Here is a 15657-nt window from a genome sequence, read left to right on the forward strand (position 1 = left end):
AGTCTCTACAAACATGGGTACAAGTGTATATGATAGTGAGATACAGCAAAGCCTAAAGAGCTACACACCAGGACAGGTATTTCCCTGACTGCTGCCAACGTCATTTAGTGGGGAGGGTCTTATATACTGTGTTTTGGTCTCATTAGGATGGCACCTCTCAACCAGCTTGATTATGTGATGCCATTTTGGTTGTTGAGCAGAATGGCCCTTTAGAATCCAAGTGAGGATGCTCCAAGGGGTTCTGTGTGTGAAAGAAACATTAAAACAGACATTCCCCTATGCACTCATTCCCCCTCCCCTGTGAACTAAAAGCACTTTTTTTTGTTTTGTTTCCCTTTTATTTTTTCTTAATTTTTCAACTCTATTCTATGCTCTTGTACCCTCCTGGGATACCACATCACATATCCTAAGAGCAAGGACTCACAGCAGCTGATAGGCTGACCTACCAGAAGGGGCAGGTGGCTCTTGGAGGACCATGATGATTATAGGGGACTGTGACAGCAGATCGGCCATTTGCAGGTGAATATGAGAATTTAGGACAACCCAGCATAATGGGTAAGGCCCCTTTCACATGGGCACCATCAGTTTAGCCACGTTAAAAGCGTATCAGTTCTTATTCGTTGCTTCATCCGTCCTCCGTTCCATTAATATCCGTTTTCATCCGTAAATGTACACGTTTACATCAGTTTTTTCATCCGTTTTGATCTGTTTACAGCAGTTTCTGTGCCTTTAAGGAACCCAGAACCCAGAAAGCATTGCTCCTCTCATACAGATAAACAAAAAGAATTGACTGATCGGACGTTGATGGACATTGTCCGTTAACGTCAGTTATTTTCCGTTTTGACAGAGCTGGACATTTTGTATGTTAAAAAAAAAACAGATAAAAACAGAAGCGAAGGTGAAACGGATGATAACGTATGGTCATCCGTTTATTCATAGGAATGCATTGTCATCCATTGACGGATGGAAGAAAAACGGATAGACGGTCCGTCCGTATTAAAGGGGTCTAGGAGGAGTAAAAAAAAAAGAGGGGGGAGTGAAGTTTCTTTGTTTCTTTTAAATAACTAAACTATATAAAAGATTTCAAACTTATATTATGGAGCAATTTAAACTATACCTACAGTAAAGTCAAAATGCTTTCTTTTATCAATGATAGAGTGGGGAGGAGTTGAACCTCCATAAAGGTTTTTGATACTGTCTGTGTTCCTGTTGGGAAGACTAAAGCCCCGTACACACGAGCGGACTTTTCAACATCCAAAGTCCGACGGACTGATTCCGTCAGACTATTCGATCGTGTGTGGGCTGCAACGGACTTTTGACTCGCCAAAATCCGAAGGACTTTAGAATATGGAACATGCTTCAAATTTTTCCGAGGGAACTCCGCCGGACCCTTCGAAAAATTCGCTCGTGTGTATGCTATTCCGACGGACTAAAACCGACGCTAGGGCAGCTATTGGCTACTGGCTATGAACTTCCTTATTCGAATCCAGTCATACGTCATCACGTTCAAATCCGTCGGAGTTTAGTGTGATTGTGTGTGGCCAAGTCCGCTCAGCCGAAAAGTCCGTCAGAACTCCGTCGGAACTCCGTCGGAACTCCGGCAGAACTCCGACGGAACTCCTTCGGAAGTCTGTCGGACATAAGTCCTCTCGTGTGTACGGGGCTTCACCCTCTTTATTTGTAAAAGTACCATTTCTGTCTTTGCAGATGACACCAAGCTATGCAGTGGAATAACATCTTTACAAGATGTCTCCAACTTACAAGCCAACCTCAATGCACTGTTTAATTGGGCAACTATGTGGCAAATGAATCAACATGGAAAAGGAGATTTAATATCCAAATATGGAAAGGTTTCTTCACAGTAAGAGCTGGGAAAATGTGGAAATAGACTCCCTTAAGAGCTGGTTGTGGCCCGCTCAGTAGATTGCTTTAAAAAGGCCTGGATTCTGTACATAATATAACTGGGTACTAACATTTATAGGTCAAGTTGATCCAGGGAATATCCAATTGCCTCTTGGGGGATCAGGAAGGATTTTTTTTCCCCGCTGCAGCAAATTGGATCATGCTTTGCTCGTTTGTTTGCCTTCCTCTGGATCAACTGTGGGTATAAGATTGTGCATATAGATTGTAAGATTTTTTTTTTGGTTGAACAAGATGGACTTGTGTCTTTTTTCAACCAGACTAACTATGTAACTAGGACAGAATGTGATGGGAAATCCAATATGTTGTCATAACAGAATGTGAGGCAAAACCTCCTAAAGGTTCCACAGAGTTTGGAGAGATTTCCAAACATTTCCTTTTGTAGTCCTGGAGGAAGGGAAGGGGGCAGAAAGTGAGCAGGAATCTCAGATGTCCCCACTGGGTACAATTCTGCAAATACAATGAAAAAATACAGGGGTTTTAACCATTTCCTACTCTGTCTAAAAACGAAAAATAAAAGGTTTTGGCTTTAGATATACTTTTACCTTCTCCCTAGTAGACATGTTATTGCAACATGCTAACATCAATGTGTGGCAGATTGGGAACAAGTGGCTAAAGATAAAAGTTGAATGAGTATAACACCACCCATGTAGTTTAAGCACCTGGAGACTTGCGGGCAGAGTTTTTCCCCTCGGTAGCAGTAAATGCACAGCTCGGGAACACTTTGGTACTCAACATACCAAATTTTAACATTTTCAAGATCAATAGATCAATGCACATTTTTTTTGTTTTATTCTGCTATTATCACTGATACATGATTTACAGCATCCAGCATCATCACCAAATACAAGATAGTATTCTTCTGCGCTGTCTGTCATTCCTTTATTGCCATTGTCTACTTTCTCCATGTTTACATTCCATGTCTTCCTGCAAAGCTTATGTCAGAAAATGTGGTTCTCCTCTGACACCCGTAGCCCAGTGATGTCACTGCACCCCCTCGCTCTGGAAACATGGTACATGCTGGTAGATAATAAATCAACAGAAGTATTTGCTGATGATGAAGCACACAGCTGTTCTGGGTTTACATTGAGCTAATTAATTATCCAAAAATGTTACACTTGGCAAAATAAGCCTTTGAATAAACATTCCCTTCATACTCTGGAATCTCCCCTGAAATGACTGAATGACGTTGCAGCATCATCCATATGTGAATCCATATATACAAATATATTGTGTAATGTATAGTAATGCTCTCCAGGTGTTACATGTTTGATAATAATGGTGCATTACTCTTATTCTGGAAATCTTCAATCTACGCTACATTGTGATATACAAATAGCAACTGATTGACGGAAAGTTACTGGTGAAATTCCACATGTATTCATCATTGTGCTTTATTTTATTTAAAGGGTAACTCCATTTCCGTGGGAAAAAATTAGCTAATAAAAATAATATAGCATATACAATTAGTGACACAAGTCATATTGTAAATTAGTGTAATTAAAAATTACCTTTCCATTTTAATTTTCTGTAAAATGGAATGCAATATGGCTACCTGGGGGTGTTCTGTACACAGTTGGTGTACAGAACGCCCCTGCTAAATGTCATTTCCAGCTTGTGTGATTGGCTCACTGATTTTCCCAGAAGTCTGAACTAAGATACAAATCAGATTTTGGGCATACCCTGCAACAAAAATTTTATTTTTGGTGAACTACTCCTAAAGAGAAATCACATCTAAAGGAATGCAGAACATGTCACTTTCCCCATTAGAGCCCTGCAGGGTTCAAGCAGCTGATTGATAATTATAAAACCACTCCCACTATTCACTCTGCAAATGAACACAGGCAAACAGCTATTTCTTCAGAATAATTAAAGGTAGGAATCGGTAACAACGTTTTCTAAAATCCTTGCAATGTACATAGATCGCCCATAGGGGAGTGTTTTTTTCTCAACAAAAGTGGATTTATTCCTTAACAGCATTGTTAAACAATATTAAACCATATGTTGTGTTTTTTTATTTTCCTTGCACCTAATTGGATATTTTTTTACAAAGTTAAGCTTTACCACATTCACTAAGCTCTGGGAAAAAATGAGTTTAACTGCACTTGCAAAGCTCATAGTCGATATGCCTTTAGTAAATCAACCCCTCGCAGAGCTAGAGCTGTCTCCTACTGGCAAACTAACCTTCAGCACCATGTGCAGCATCATCTGCAGTCCACTCTTGCCTGGGTATTTTCCAGCTATATTGGCTGGTGATAAATTAAACAAGTTTGCTCCCGTCTCATTGCAGATGGCATTCACCAGCATCTTTTTTCCAACACCCGCTGGCCCTGCAAGAAGAAGGGCTTTCACTGATGGTGCCTTCTCATGCACTGATTCACAACCTGTAACAGAGAGACCAGTGTCAGACATAACATTTAAACATAATTAATAAAACAGTCAAATGTAAACATTTTAAATATAACTCTAATTATAAAAGTGCTTATCTAAGAGACATTCCATATCATCAATGTACTGTAAGAACCATACTCATTAAAGCCAAGCAAAATGTATTTAATAATAGAACCCACTTGGTGGGGTGGATTTACTATAGGCAAATAGACTGTGTATTCTGCAAGGGCAGTTGCACAGATTTTGCTCAGTAAATGTAAATGGGATGAAGCTTCACTCTGGAAAGAATACCTAGTCAGGTGCAAGGAAAATAAAAAAGCTGCATTTTTGCTTGCACATGATTGGATGATGGAAATCAGCAGAGTCTTACCACATTTATTACGCTCTGGGAAAAATGAGTGCAACTGCACTTGCAAAGGGCATGGTCTATTTGCCTTAAGTATATCAATCCCAAAGTGTCCGCACTAAGATCGTTCTCCAGAGCTACCAATCAGATTTATTCCTGCAAAAACAGAAATGGCTGGGAAGATGTGGTACTACTTTCAGCATCACTGCTTGTCTTTGCAACTGCCCTGTCTTGAGTATGATAGCTAACACTTTTCCATTGTCAGTATAGAGAGCCAGGCCATCCACTGAAGACCTTGTCCACAGAGTGAGATGTATAATAAACTCACACCATGCTACTGTCAGAGGTAAAGGCCAGGCCATCTACTGAAGACCACTGAATGAGATGTATGATAAACTCACACCATGATACTCAGAGGTAAAGGCCAGACCATCTACTGAAGACCACTGAATTAGATTGTATGATAAACTCACACCATGATACTCAGAGGTAAAGGCCAGGCCATCTACTGAAGACCACTGAATGAGATGTATGATAAATTCACACCATGATACTCAGAGGTAAAGGCCAGGCCATCTACTGAAGACCACTGAATGAGATGTATGATAAACTCACACCATGATACTCAGAGGTAACAGCCAGGCCATCTACTGAAGACCACTGAATGAGATGTATGATAAACTCACAACATACCCATATCAGTGTACAATGCTAGTCCATCCACTTAAAAATGTCCACAGAGTGAAATTTTGGCAAATGAGTGTTTAGGTCACTGCGGGTACAACATGATCCATATGTGCTTCATAAATACTTACACTAATGTTTTCCGTTGAAGGAATAATTCAAACAGTCAATGTGCAACTAGATCACCATGTGTAGCTCCTGTCCTCCAGAAAGAGTATTTAATGCTGAAGGAAAGACGATTCAGTGTTGCACATAGTAACTTACTGTCTGTACAGGAGTTAAAATCCTTCCAGACTTAAAAAAAAGAAGCCAAACGATTTAATTGACTTTTGTGTTTTTCTGTTACTTTTAGTTTAAGTAAGTCAAGAGGCCAAGGCATAAAAAGTAGTAGATTTAAATCTTGTGCACTTCTCTTAATTTGTTGCATCCCTTTAGCAGATGTCTACACAGATATCGCAGCAACTCCCAATGTATGAGAAAAGATAATATCCTCCATCATATTCCTTAGACATTTTACACCAGACAGAGAAACAATGAGTACAGTAAGCAGCTGTGACCTTAAAATTTGCTACAATACATTTTGATCACTGAACACCTGCCAGCAGCATTCATTGTTCTGATTCTTCAAAAGAAGATCAATGAGCTGCACTTTCCTTTTCCAGCACAATCTGCTGTACCATGCTTTAAGGTTGAGCATATCCCAAGCACTGACAAGATGAAAGAATATAAACTGGGGGCTACCTACTATGATGCAGGTTCACCTTGGGTTTCTAAAGGACAAGTTCACATTATCCTTTGACATTTAGGGCTGGTTCACACTATTGCGATGCCAAACATCGCATTTAATGCGCAGCGCACTGCTGTTCACATTACATGCGATGTCTGTGCGGGTGCGATGTCAGCTATACAAATAGTATGGCTGATATCGCACCACATTCGGTGCAAACACGCACAGGACCCTTTTTTTCTGTTTGGACCAGAATCAGATCGCATGTGTGTTCACACATATGCGATCCAATTCATGTCCGAACTGTCAGTTCGCAGTGCGATATGCGAGCTGAAATGGAAGTGCCGTTAACATATAATGACACTCCCCAGCAGTTCGCATATGGCAGTGTGAACTGCCGTGCGTGCCAGGTGCGATGCAGGAACCAGCAGTTGATTCGCAGGCTTCTCGCATCGCAATAGTGTGAACCGGCCTTTAGAACAGGCTTAAATGAACAGGACACAGCGGGGTAGATTTACTAAAACTGGAGAGTGCCAAATATGGTGCAGCTGTGCATGGTGGTAGCCAATCAGCTTCAAACTTCAGCTTGTTCAATTAGGTTTTGACAAAAAACAAAACAAAAAAAAGAAAACTGGAAGCTGATTGGTTTATATGAAGAGCTGCACCGAATTTTGTACTCTCCAGTTTTAGTAAACCAACCCCAATAATTAATAAATAAAAGTCAGGTCAAAACAAGGTGCATGTCTCTGTATAGTATAGTATGATATAGTATAATTTTATAGTTTTGTTTTCATATATTATGCCTTAAGAAAAGACAGAGGTGAAATGGAGAGAAAATGAGCACCACTATGCTAATTTGAAAGTTGGAGGAGGTGACCCCCCCACTATGGAAAGGGAAGGGGGTGGAGGAAAGTAATGTCGATTTAGAGGAAGTGGAGGAAATGGGAGCTACTATGTAGAGGGGGGCTGGGGGAGAAGAACGTGATTATGGAGAGGAGTGCAGCTATGGAGAGGTGGATGGAGTAGATGAATACCACTATGGAAAGGGGAATGGAGGAAATGAGCACCGCTATAGAAAAAGGAAGACAGAGGAGAGGAGTGGCACTATGGCAAAGAGGATAAGCGGCACTATATACAGTAGATGGCAGACAGAGGAGGAGATGAACAGCACTATGCAGAGAAGAGGTGAAGGAGAGGAGTGCCATCATCTAGAGGTTTGGTGATGAGTGTTTCTATGGAGAGGGGAGGAGATGAATGGTACTATGGAGAGGGAAGGTGGAAGATATGAACGCCACTATAGAGAGGGGGCTAGACAGGGGAGGCAAAGGAGATATGTGGCATTATGGAGAGGGAAGGGAGAGAAGATGAGCATCACTATGGAGAGCGTAAAGAGAAGTGATGAACTCTATGGAGAGATGGGTCGGGGAGATGATCACACCTCTACCTCCCCTCTGCTAAGGTGTGATCATCTCCTAGACCCATCTCTCCATAGAGATTCATCGCCTCTCTTTACGCACTCCATAGAGATGCTCATGTTCTCTGCCTACCCTCTCCATAATGCCACATATCTCCTTTGCCTCCCCTGTCTAACCCCCTCTCTATAGTGGCGTTCATATCTTCCAACTTCCTTCTCCATAGTGCCATTCATCTCCTTTCTCCTAAGGTGTGATCGCACCTTAGGAGAGGGGAGGTAGAGGAGATGAATTCCATGATAGAGAGGGGGATAGAAAAGAAATGCACTACTACACTACCATAGCAAAAATGAGGAGTGTAACCATGGGGAGAGAAGGTGGAATAGAGAAAGACAGGAGAGCAAAGGAGCATTGCTATGGATAGGGCCAGTGGAGGAGAGGTGTGCCACTATGGAGGCAGGAAGTGGAAGAAAGGACGATCGCTATAGGGATGTGCAGTGAAGTAGAGGAGTACCACTACAAAGATGGAAAGCAGAGGAGATGAGCAACACTATGGAGAAGGGAGTAGCAGCAGATGAGCTTACAGTACATTTCTTATCCTCACATATAATTTATCATAACAGCTCTGGTTATGGCATGTCATATACCAGGAAGAAAGGAGGAGCATTAAACAGATATTTCTCAGGAAAGTTTATGTGGCAATAGCCCTATGGACATAGCTAATCAGTCTTTACTCCTCTGTAACAGATTCTGCACCATTAAATGACAGCTTGGCTTTAAAGTGAGATTTTTTCGAACGGATTTTGGCCGAAACTTGCATACGTTGTCTGAAAATCCAATCGTTCGAAATGAGGTCAGTAGTCAATAGTTTTCGTCTCCAAATTTTTTCTGAGCATGCGTCGCACTTTGTGCTTCGGAATTCTCTACACACGATCGGAAAAAGTATGATTGGATTTTGTTGTTGGAACATTTTAGATCCAGCTCTCAAACTTTTTCCGTCAGAAATTCCGTCAGAAAAAGTCCGATAGAGCCACACACAATCGGATTTTCCGACAACATAATCCGATCGGACTTCTTCCGTAGGAATTTCCGACCCTGTGTATGGGGCATTAGTGTTTAAGTACTTTCACCAGCTGGTTTATTTACTTGCTAAGTATCTAGCTTCTTTATCTTTTAATCCTGGTCTATGTTACTGTTTAGGCTGGTGCCATGACTGTTGCCCCAGGTTTACTGTTTGTGGGTGGCTCCTTGCTCCAGGGCTGCTGATAGAAATCATGGGGCCCTGTACAGTCTACCTGACGGGGCCCCCTTCAGCCCCACCCTCAACCCTATCCCTGGCCTTGCCTCCTGGCCCCTCCCCAGACCCCGTCATGGAACAATAATTGCATGTAAAAATTGGACAGGCTGGTTGTACCCAAGTTGATCTATTACTTGGGTACAATCCGCCTGCCGATAGATGGTTCAAATCTTAGCCAGTCACCTGCTAAACTAGGCAAGATTCTAACCATCTATGGCTGGCTTAACTGACACTGACATCAATAATGACACTAATACAGTGATCAGCTAAAATACTGTATAGTGTACACTATATTAATGGAACTGGCTGGGTTAATATCAAGGGGCAATGAAGAGGTTAACTGTGGGCCTAACAAGTGTCATGTGTAAAACATGTGCTGCTTTTACTAACAAATATGGGTGTTTTTTCTCCCTGCTTTGCAGGGAGAAGAAATAGCCAGATTGTTGATCTGTGTATGGTGCCCCGTGTTTGTAAACACAGGACTTTGTGCTGTAATTAGCTGCAGCTGATCAGCATATCTTGGCCATAAATCATTGGCCAGGACCTGCTGACAAAATTCCAGTGTAGCCAGTACCAGAGTGGGTTAGCAGCAGGCACATGCATGCGCGTCCTTACCTGGAACAGGCTGGATGACGTACATGTATGTGATCCAGCCTGCCCGTAAATATACTGAGGGCGGGCGGCAAGCAGTTAAAAGGAAAACGTTAGGGGTGGGATCACATGACTGATTTGATCAGGTCTACCTGTCCATTGTTTAGTCCTGACCATCCATTCACTACTATAGAGTGATGGATCTAAACGGACTTGTGTCCATTTACACACGCCTACATCCAATATGATCAGCTGAACAAAATGAAAGGGGATCTGTTCCCCTCTTTTTACACCAGCCGCCCTTAGAGGACAGTGGGCTGTGTCCGTGTCAGCTCTGCATAAACTGAGTGGACACGGACCTGTCATCTTCCCAATCTGTTAAGCGGGAGATCAGCAAACAGATTCCCTGCCGAACACACGGATTCCACTCCCTGAGAAAGAAGACTTGATAACACACAGTAACACAGGCAGGTTGAAATCATCAGCATTATAGCACACAGGGAGGTGCAGGTGCTCTATCATGGCTGACTCTGTCACAGTGTGTCACATAACAGCTGTTGGGTGCTGACCTTGTAAACTCATGACCAATAAGTTAACAAAATCAGCACCCAACAGCCATGTTATGTGACACACTGTGACAGAGAACCTGCTGACTGTGTGCTATAGAGAGAGACAATATATAGTAATGTACAATGCAGTATTTCTTTCAACCACCCCCAGGCACCCCTGTGCTGCAGCAGCCACAATTAATTTCTCTCTCCGTCTGGATGCTGTCAGCTGCCTGCCACTGCCACTGCTGCCTGCTTCTAGCCTCTCGCTTCCAATCTCTCTCAGTCCGAGTTCGACTACTGAGTGGTGAGCTGAGTGAAGGAAGATTACTCCGCCAGGGAATGAAAATGAGCAGCTCCAGCGGCAGGCAGCCAGGATTTTAAGCAGCCGGAACATGTAGAGCGGACATGGAATGCACTGCACATGCGCCCGAAAATGAAAACAAAAAAAACCTTCACTCTTACCAGCACAGATCATCAGAGAAGGGCCCAGGAAATAGCAACGATACACCCTACTGAGCTAGAGGTAGGGGCTGAGAGGGGATGTAATTTAAAAAAGTAATTTTTTAAAATTCTGCACTGACTGTCTATGAGGCTGCCTGGGACCCCCCTGCAGAACTGAGTATGCAGGGCCCGGTACAACAGGGTCGGTTGTACTGGCTTATCAGCTGCACCGTCTATCTCTATCAGAATCCTAGGGAGCCACCCTTGCATGCTATAATTATGTTTTAGTTATCAGTGCAATGTGCATTATATAACTACTTTGTATCTGTTCTTTTAAAACCCAATAAAAATAAAATTTTGAAAAAAAGGATCAAAGTTGTGCCTCCATACACTTTGTGCAGCAATAGAAACACACAGCCTCTTAGCCAAGGATGACAAGACACTGGCCTGTCTTCTCTCCTCGAGGCTAACAGACTGGCTTGAGACTGAACTGTGCAAAGTTTAAAGTAATTGGCACTGAGGAGCCAACACCATTAAAAGTTGTTGTAAACTGGAAGTCCTGGGGCAAGACATAAACTAAAAAACACTGAGGGTTTAATACCACTTTAAACAATCAGTGAGACTCTGCATAGTGTGAGTACTTTGGGACGTCAAAGGTAATGAGGTTTCAAAGTTCCTGTTAGTTTCATTGATATACCCCTTGATGACTCTATATCCCAGGAGACCAATCAGATGTTTTTTTTTTTTTTTTTCCCAACCATTGTATTTTGCTTGCGCACATCTGTATGCCAGCATATTATAAAACAAATACACTATAATAAAACATGACAGAGAATTTACACGCACAAAGAACAAGAACGCTGGGAACCAGGAAACACTCTGAACTGTAATGTTAAAACAATTTCTCAGTGCAGATCTAAAAGAAAAATAATTCTGACGATACCAGCCAATTTTTATGTGCTTGAATTATTCTTGGTATTCGCTGTTGTTATTATAATAAGTTATATTTATACAAGTTTGTTGTTCACATCTATTTGGAGAGATCATTCCTGTTTGTTAAAGTGCACCTGTTGCCGGTGTACAGTGGAGATATGCACAAAGGGAAAAAATGACTAAGGCTTTGGAGCTTAACAATCCTCTAGGTACTAAAGCCTCTGGAGCAAAGGTGTGACACGTAAGGACTGGGATCTCAGTAGGGTTGCGCAATCAATTACCAGGGCTCCAATTCATTAGACAAGGCATTCATTTTTTTGGGCTCTCATAACATCAGCAAACTGGCAGATGTGTTTTATTGGTGAAAAATGTAAAGTTATGCACTTGGGGGTTAAGAATATGCATGCATTATACATACTAGGAGGAGTACAACTGGGGGAATCCATAGTGGAGAAGGATCTGGGTGTTTTGGTAGATCATAAGCTTAACCACTTCACGCAAACCTCCATACCGGTACAGTGATAGGAAGAAGTGGATGTATCGGGGTATGGCCTGCAGCTGCGGGCGGTCAGCTATCTGGTGAGAACAGCCGATCTCGGAAGCCACTCGGCCCATTATGCCAGACAGAGGGAAGAGACACCCCCCCCCCCAGCCACCGTCCACCGCTCTTCCTGGGCCTTCCCCCCCCAGTCACGACCCGGCACATCCGCAGGCTAGGCTGTGACCCGAACAAAGCCGGATTTGGCCTTGATCAGGTCTCCGATCATATCGGAGACCTGATATGATCAGCCTCATATCCCCAGATGGCCTGTGGTTACAGAGAAACACGCATCAGACGTGAGGTTATTCCACAAGTCAACCTGACCGATTGGACCTGCTGGTTGTTTGTAACACATGCTGTGTAGTTCCTTCAAAATTATGCGGGAGCCTAAGACTTTTGGGACACTGAACCTGTGTTGCTGTTCATCCTGTATGCTGGTTCCTGTGAAGTCCAAGTCTCTTCAGTGTTTTTGCTTGTCTGGCTCCTTGCTGCTGGCAGAGGACCCACATTATTTGGCAAGAGTACCCGGTCATCCTGTCTGGTGGTGGCTGCACATTGGACGGTGAATTATTTCCATGGTGGTTTCCCTTTCCAAGGAGAATAGCAAATTCTTTCCATGGTGGCTCTTTTCGATAAAGGCAGAATACCTATTTTCCACCGTTCATGAACTATTCTTCACTTGAAGTCACTTTCATATGTTGGGACTCACATGTGTCTTTTTTAGATTCTGTCTCATGGAGATTGCGATTTATTATTGCTTTGTATGATTTTTTTTATGTCACCATCATTTCACACATTACAAGTGCCAGTAATTGCCCATATTATAGTGTTGCACTGTCACTTTGTTTGCATATTTGCACATATATGAGGAACGATTAGCTAAACTTAATTTACTCTCTCTTAAAAAGAGGAGATTAATGGGGGATATGATCAACATGTACAAATACATAAGTGGTCGATATAGTGAACTTGGTGTTGAGTTATTCACTTTAAGGTCTTTACAGAGGACAAGGGGGCACTCTTTACGTCTAGAGGAAAGGAGATTTCATCTCCAAATACGGAAAGGTTTCTTCATAGTATGAGCTGTTAAAATATGGAAAAGACTCCCTCAAGAGCTGGTTCTGTCCCGCTCAGTAGATTGCTTTAAAAAAGGCCTGGATTCTTTGTACATATTATAACTGGATACTAACATTTATAGGTAAAGTTGATCCAGGGAATATCCGATTACCTCTCAGGGGATCAGGAAGGAATTTTTTCCCCCTGCTGGATCAAATTGGATCATGCTTTTCTGGGGTTTTTTGCATTCCTTTGTATCAACTGTGGGTATAGGATTGTGTATATAGGATTGCATGATTTATTTATTTTTTTTGGATTTTTTTTTAATTGGTTGAACTAGATGGATTGTATCTTTTTTCAACCAGACTAACTATGTAACTATGTAACGACAGCAAATTGACATTTGGAGCCCCACCATAAAAAAAGCTAAACACCTAAGACTGTTTACAAGCTTTTCTTCAACAGGTGTTGAAAAAAATCTATTGTCATCTAAATAGCTAAGAGAATATCCGTATCCAGGAGTGGAAACGTATTTCTGTGTAAAGTATGGTACTGTTCTTCATTTACTTTGGAAAGTTCTGTGTGGAGACCAGCCATAAAGACTGGTTCCAAAACTTTGTCCTTACACATACAGAACATATGAGCTCCATGATCGCTTCTCTGGAGTAAATCTAAGAGGCCGAATTAGGACTTGTATGCACTACATAAATCTTACTGTATGTAGGCCTAGGACAACTGCCAACAGACTTTACCATGACACATGTTCTCTCTAGACCATGGAGCTATGGAGGTAAATGAAAGTGCAGTACATGATTGGACACACAAGTCCCACCTGATATTTACAGTGTTATTTATTACCTGATAATATGCCTTAATTTAAGCCATGTATTTTACAGAAAGGGCAAACACTCACGAGAATAAGATCGTCAGAAAACAACTTCAATATCCATTTTTAACAGAGCAAAGCAAGAAAAAGGATTTCAACTGGTGATTTATCAACCGTTTCATTTTACTTCCACTATACTGCTTTCGTTTGATACTTCTTTTTTGTGTAAGTTCCAAGTACATCTTGTGTATTTGTTCCAACCTGTACTGTTATCCATGAATAACTGATCAACAATACACCAGTAAACATATTAGTGAAATATGAACTCACCTAAAGGCAGAACTCCGTACAAGACTAGAAGCTGCTTGACATCGCTGAGGGAAGGCATCGGCTCTATGTCAGCCTGGCGTAGGGTGGTGCCCAAATAACTGTATTCAGCTGTAGAATATATACAAGAGGTTTAACAAACAGCTTTACAATTCAAACAAATGTGTTGGTACCCAAAACAAAATTGCACATATTGACAAAAAACTTTTTTAATATACATGTATCTAAGATGTACTACCAATAAATTACTGTGTTACACTTTATCTAAAGACTGGTCTATCTCATTCAAACATCCCTAGGGGTACTGGCTGTACTTTTTGCACTAGGCCACTTTTTTTCTAGTATTGTTTCATTGGGATGTGATTGACCAGCCCCATGTTGACCGCCACCCTGCATGAAATACACTGGTACCCATAACAAATGATGAAACTCAAGTTCTTGTTTGACTAGCATAGGTTAGAAATTGTAAATAAAATTAATGACTGTTGGAAACCAATCACAGAATGCCTTGTATTCGGTGAAAAGGATACAAGAAATTTTCTGAACAGCTGACGTGGACAGAAAATGATCTACTGTGAAAACTGTAAAACAGCCAGAGTGTGAGTCTCAGCATTGGATGTTTGGTGCTTACTGTACTATACAAGCTGAATAAAGGTGTGTCTTCTGAAACGCAGCAGCATCCACAGCACATGGGACAGGCAACAATAGAGATAGGTGATATTAAAAAAAAATATATATATATTTTTCCCCACAGTGTGGCTTTAAATCAAAATTAGGAGATCTAATGCTTTACCTATGAAATCTGACATCTTGACAGGCTTTGGTTTTATGAGAAGACCTTCTGTAACCAGCTCCTCATATAACGAATCAATGGTCCTGTGTGACACACAAAAAGAATGACATATTTAGAACTAACTTAAAGTGTATGTAAACTCTAGCAATAACTTTTTCTTCATTGTTCCCCTTTGGTCTGTTAAATATATCACTGAAAGTGTTCTATTATTTCTGTTTGACAAGTGCAAAAAAAAAAAAGTAGCTGTTCATCAAGCCAAAAATCTTGTGATAACTTCATGTATAGTTAGCATTGTTCTCTGCTATCTCCATGAGCTACAAAACACTTCCCCCTGTAACAGAAAAGAGAGGGGAGTGTTATGCAGTCCTAACAAAGGGGTGATTTACTAAAACTGGAGCACTAAAAATCTGGTGCAGCTGTGCATGGTAGCCAATCAACTTCAGCTTGTTCAATTAGGCTTTGGCAATAATACCTTCTTTTTTTCAGCTGCCCCTGAACTCTCTGTTATCTTATTGGTACATGTACACAGGGTGGTTTATAGTCGTTTCTAGGCAGTTGAGTTTAGAAGCTTTTTTGGAAAGCAAAAAAATGCATTCAGGACAGATGTTCAGAGGCACTTCCATACTGGGCCTATTCTGTCACTCCTCTCCTACATGTAAAAATCATATATTTATTTTTTTTGCTAGAAAATTACTCAGAACCCCAAATATTATATATGTTTTTTTTAGGGAATAAAATGGCGATCATTGCAATTCTTGACATCACATGGTATTTGCGCAGGAATTTTTCAAACACTTTTTTTTTGGGGAATTTTTTTTTCA

The 15657-nt window shown here is 41.4% G+C and overlaps 1 protein-coding gene across 1 annotated transcript in view; it reads right to left on the bottom strand.

Moving 5' to 3' along the window:
- The window catches only part of DRC11 (dynein regulatory complex subunit 11), a 312672-nt gene that overhangs the window by 13243 nt on the left and 283772 nt on the right, over nt 1–15657 (bottom strand). The window contains exons 14-16 of the mRNA XM_077448238.1: nt 14837–14919; nt 14047–14154; nt 4105–4304 (exon numbers count right to left, since the gene is read on the bottom strand). Of these exons, the coding sequence (XP_077304364.1) occupies nt 4105–4304; nt 14047–14154; nt 14837–14919 (391 nt within the window). The remainder of the gene's footprint in view (nt 1–4104; nt 4305–14046; nt 14155–14836; nt 14920–15657) is intronic.

Source organism: Lithobates pipiens, unplaced genomic scaffold, assembly GCF_037356315.1.
Source record: "Lithobates pipiens isolate NorthernLeopardFrog02 unplaced genomic scaffold, aLitPip1_a1.2 Scaffold_22, whole genome shotgun sequence".
NCBI lineage: Eukaryota > Metazoa > Chordata > Amphibia > Anura > Ranidae > Lithobates > Lithobates pipiens.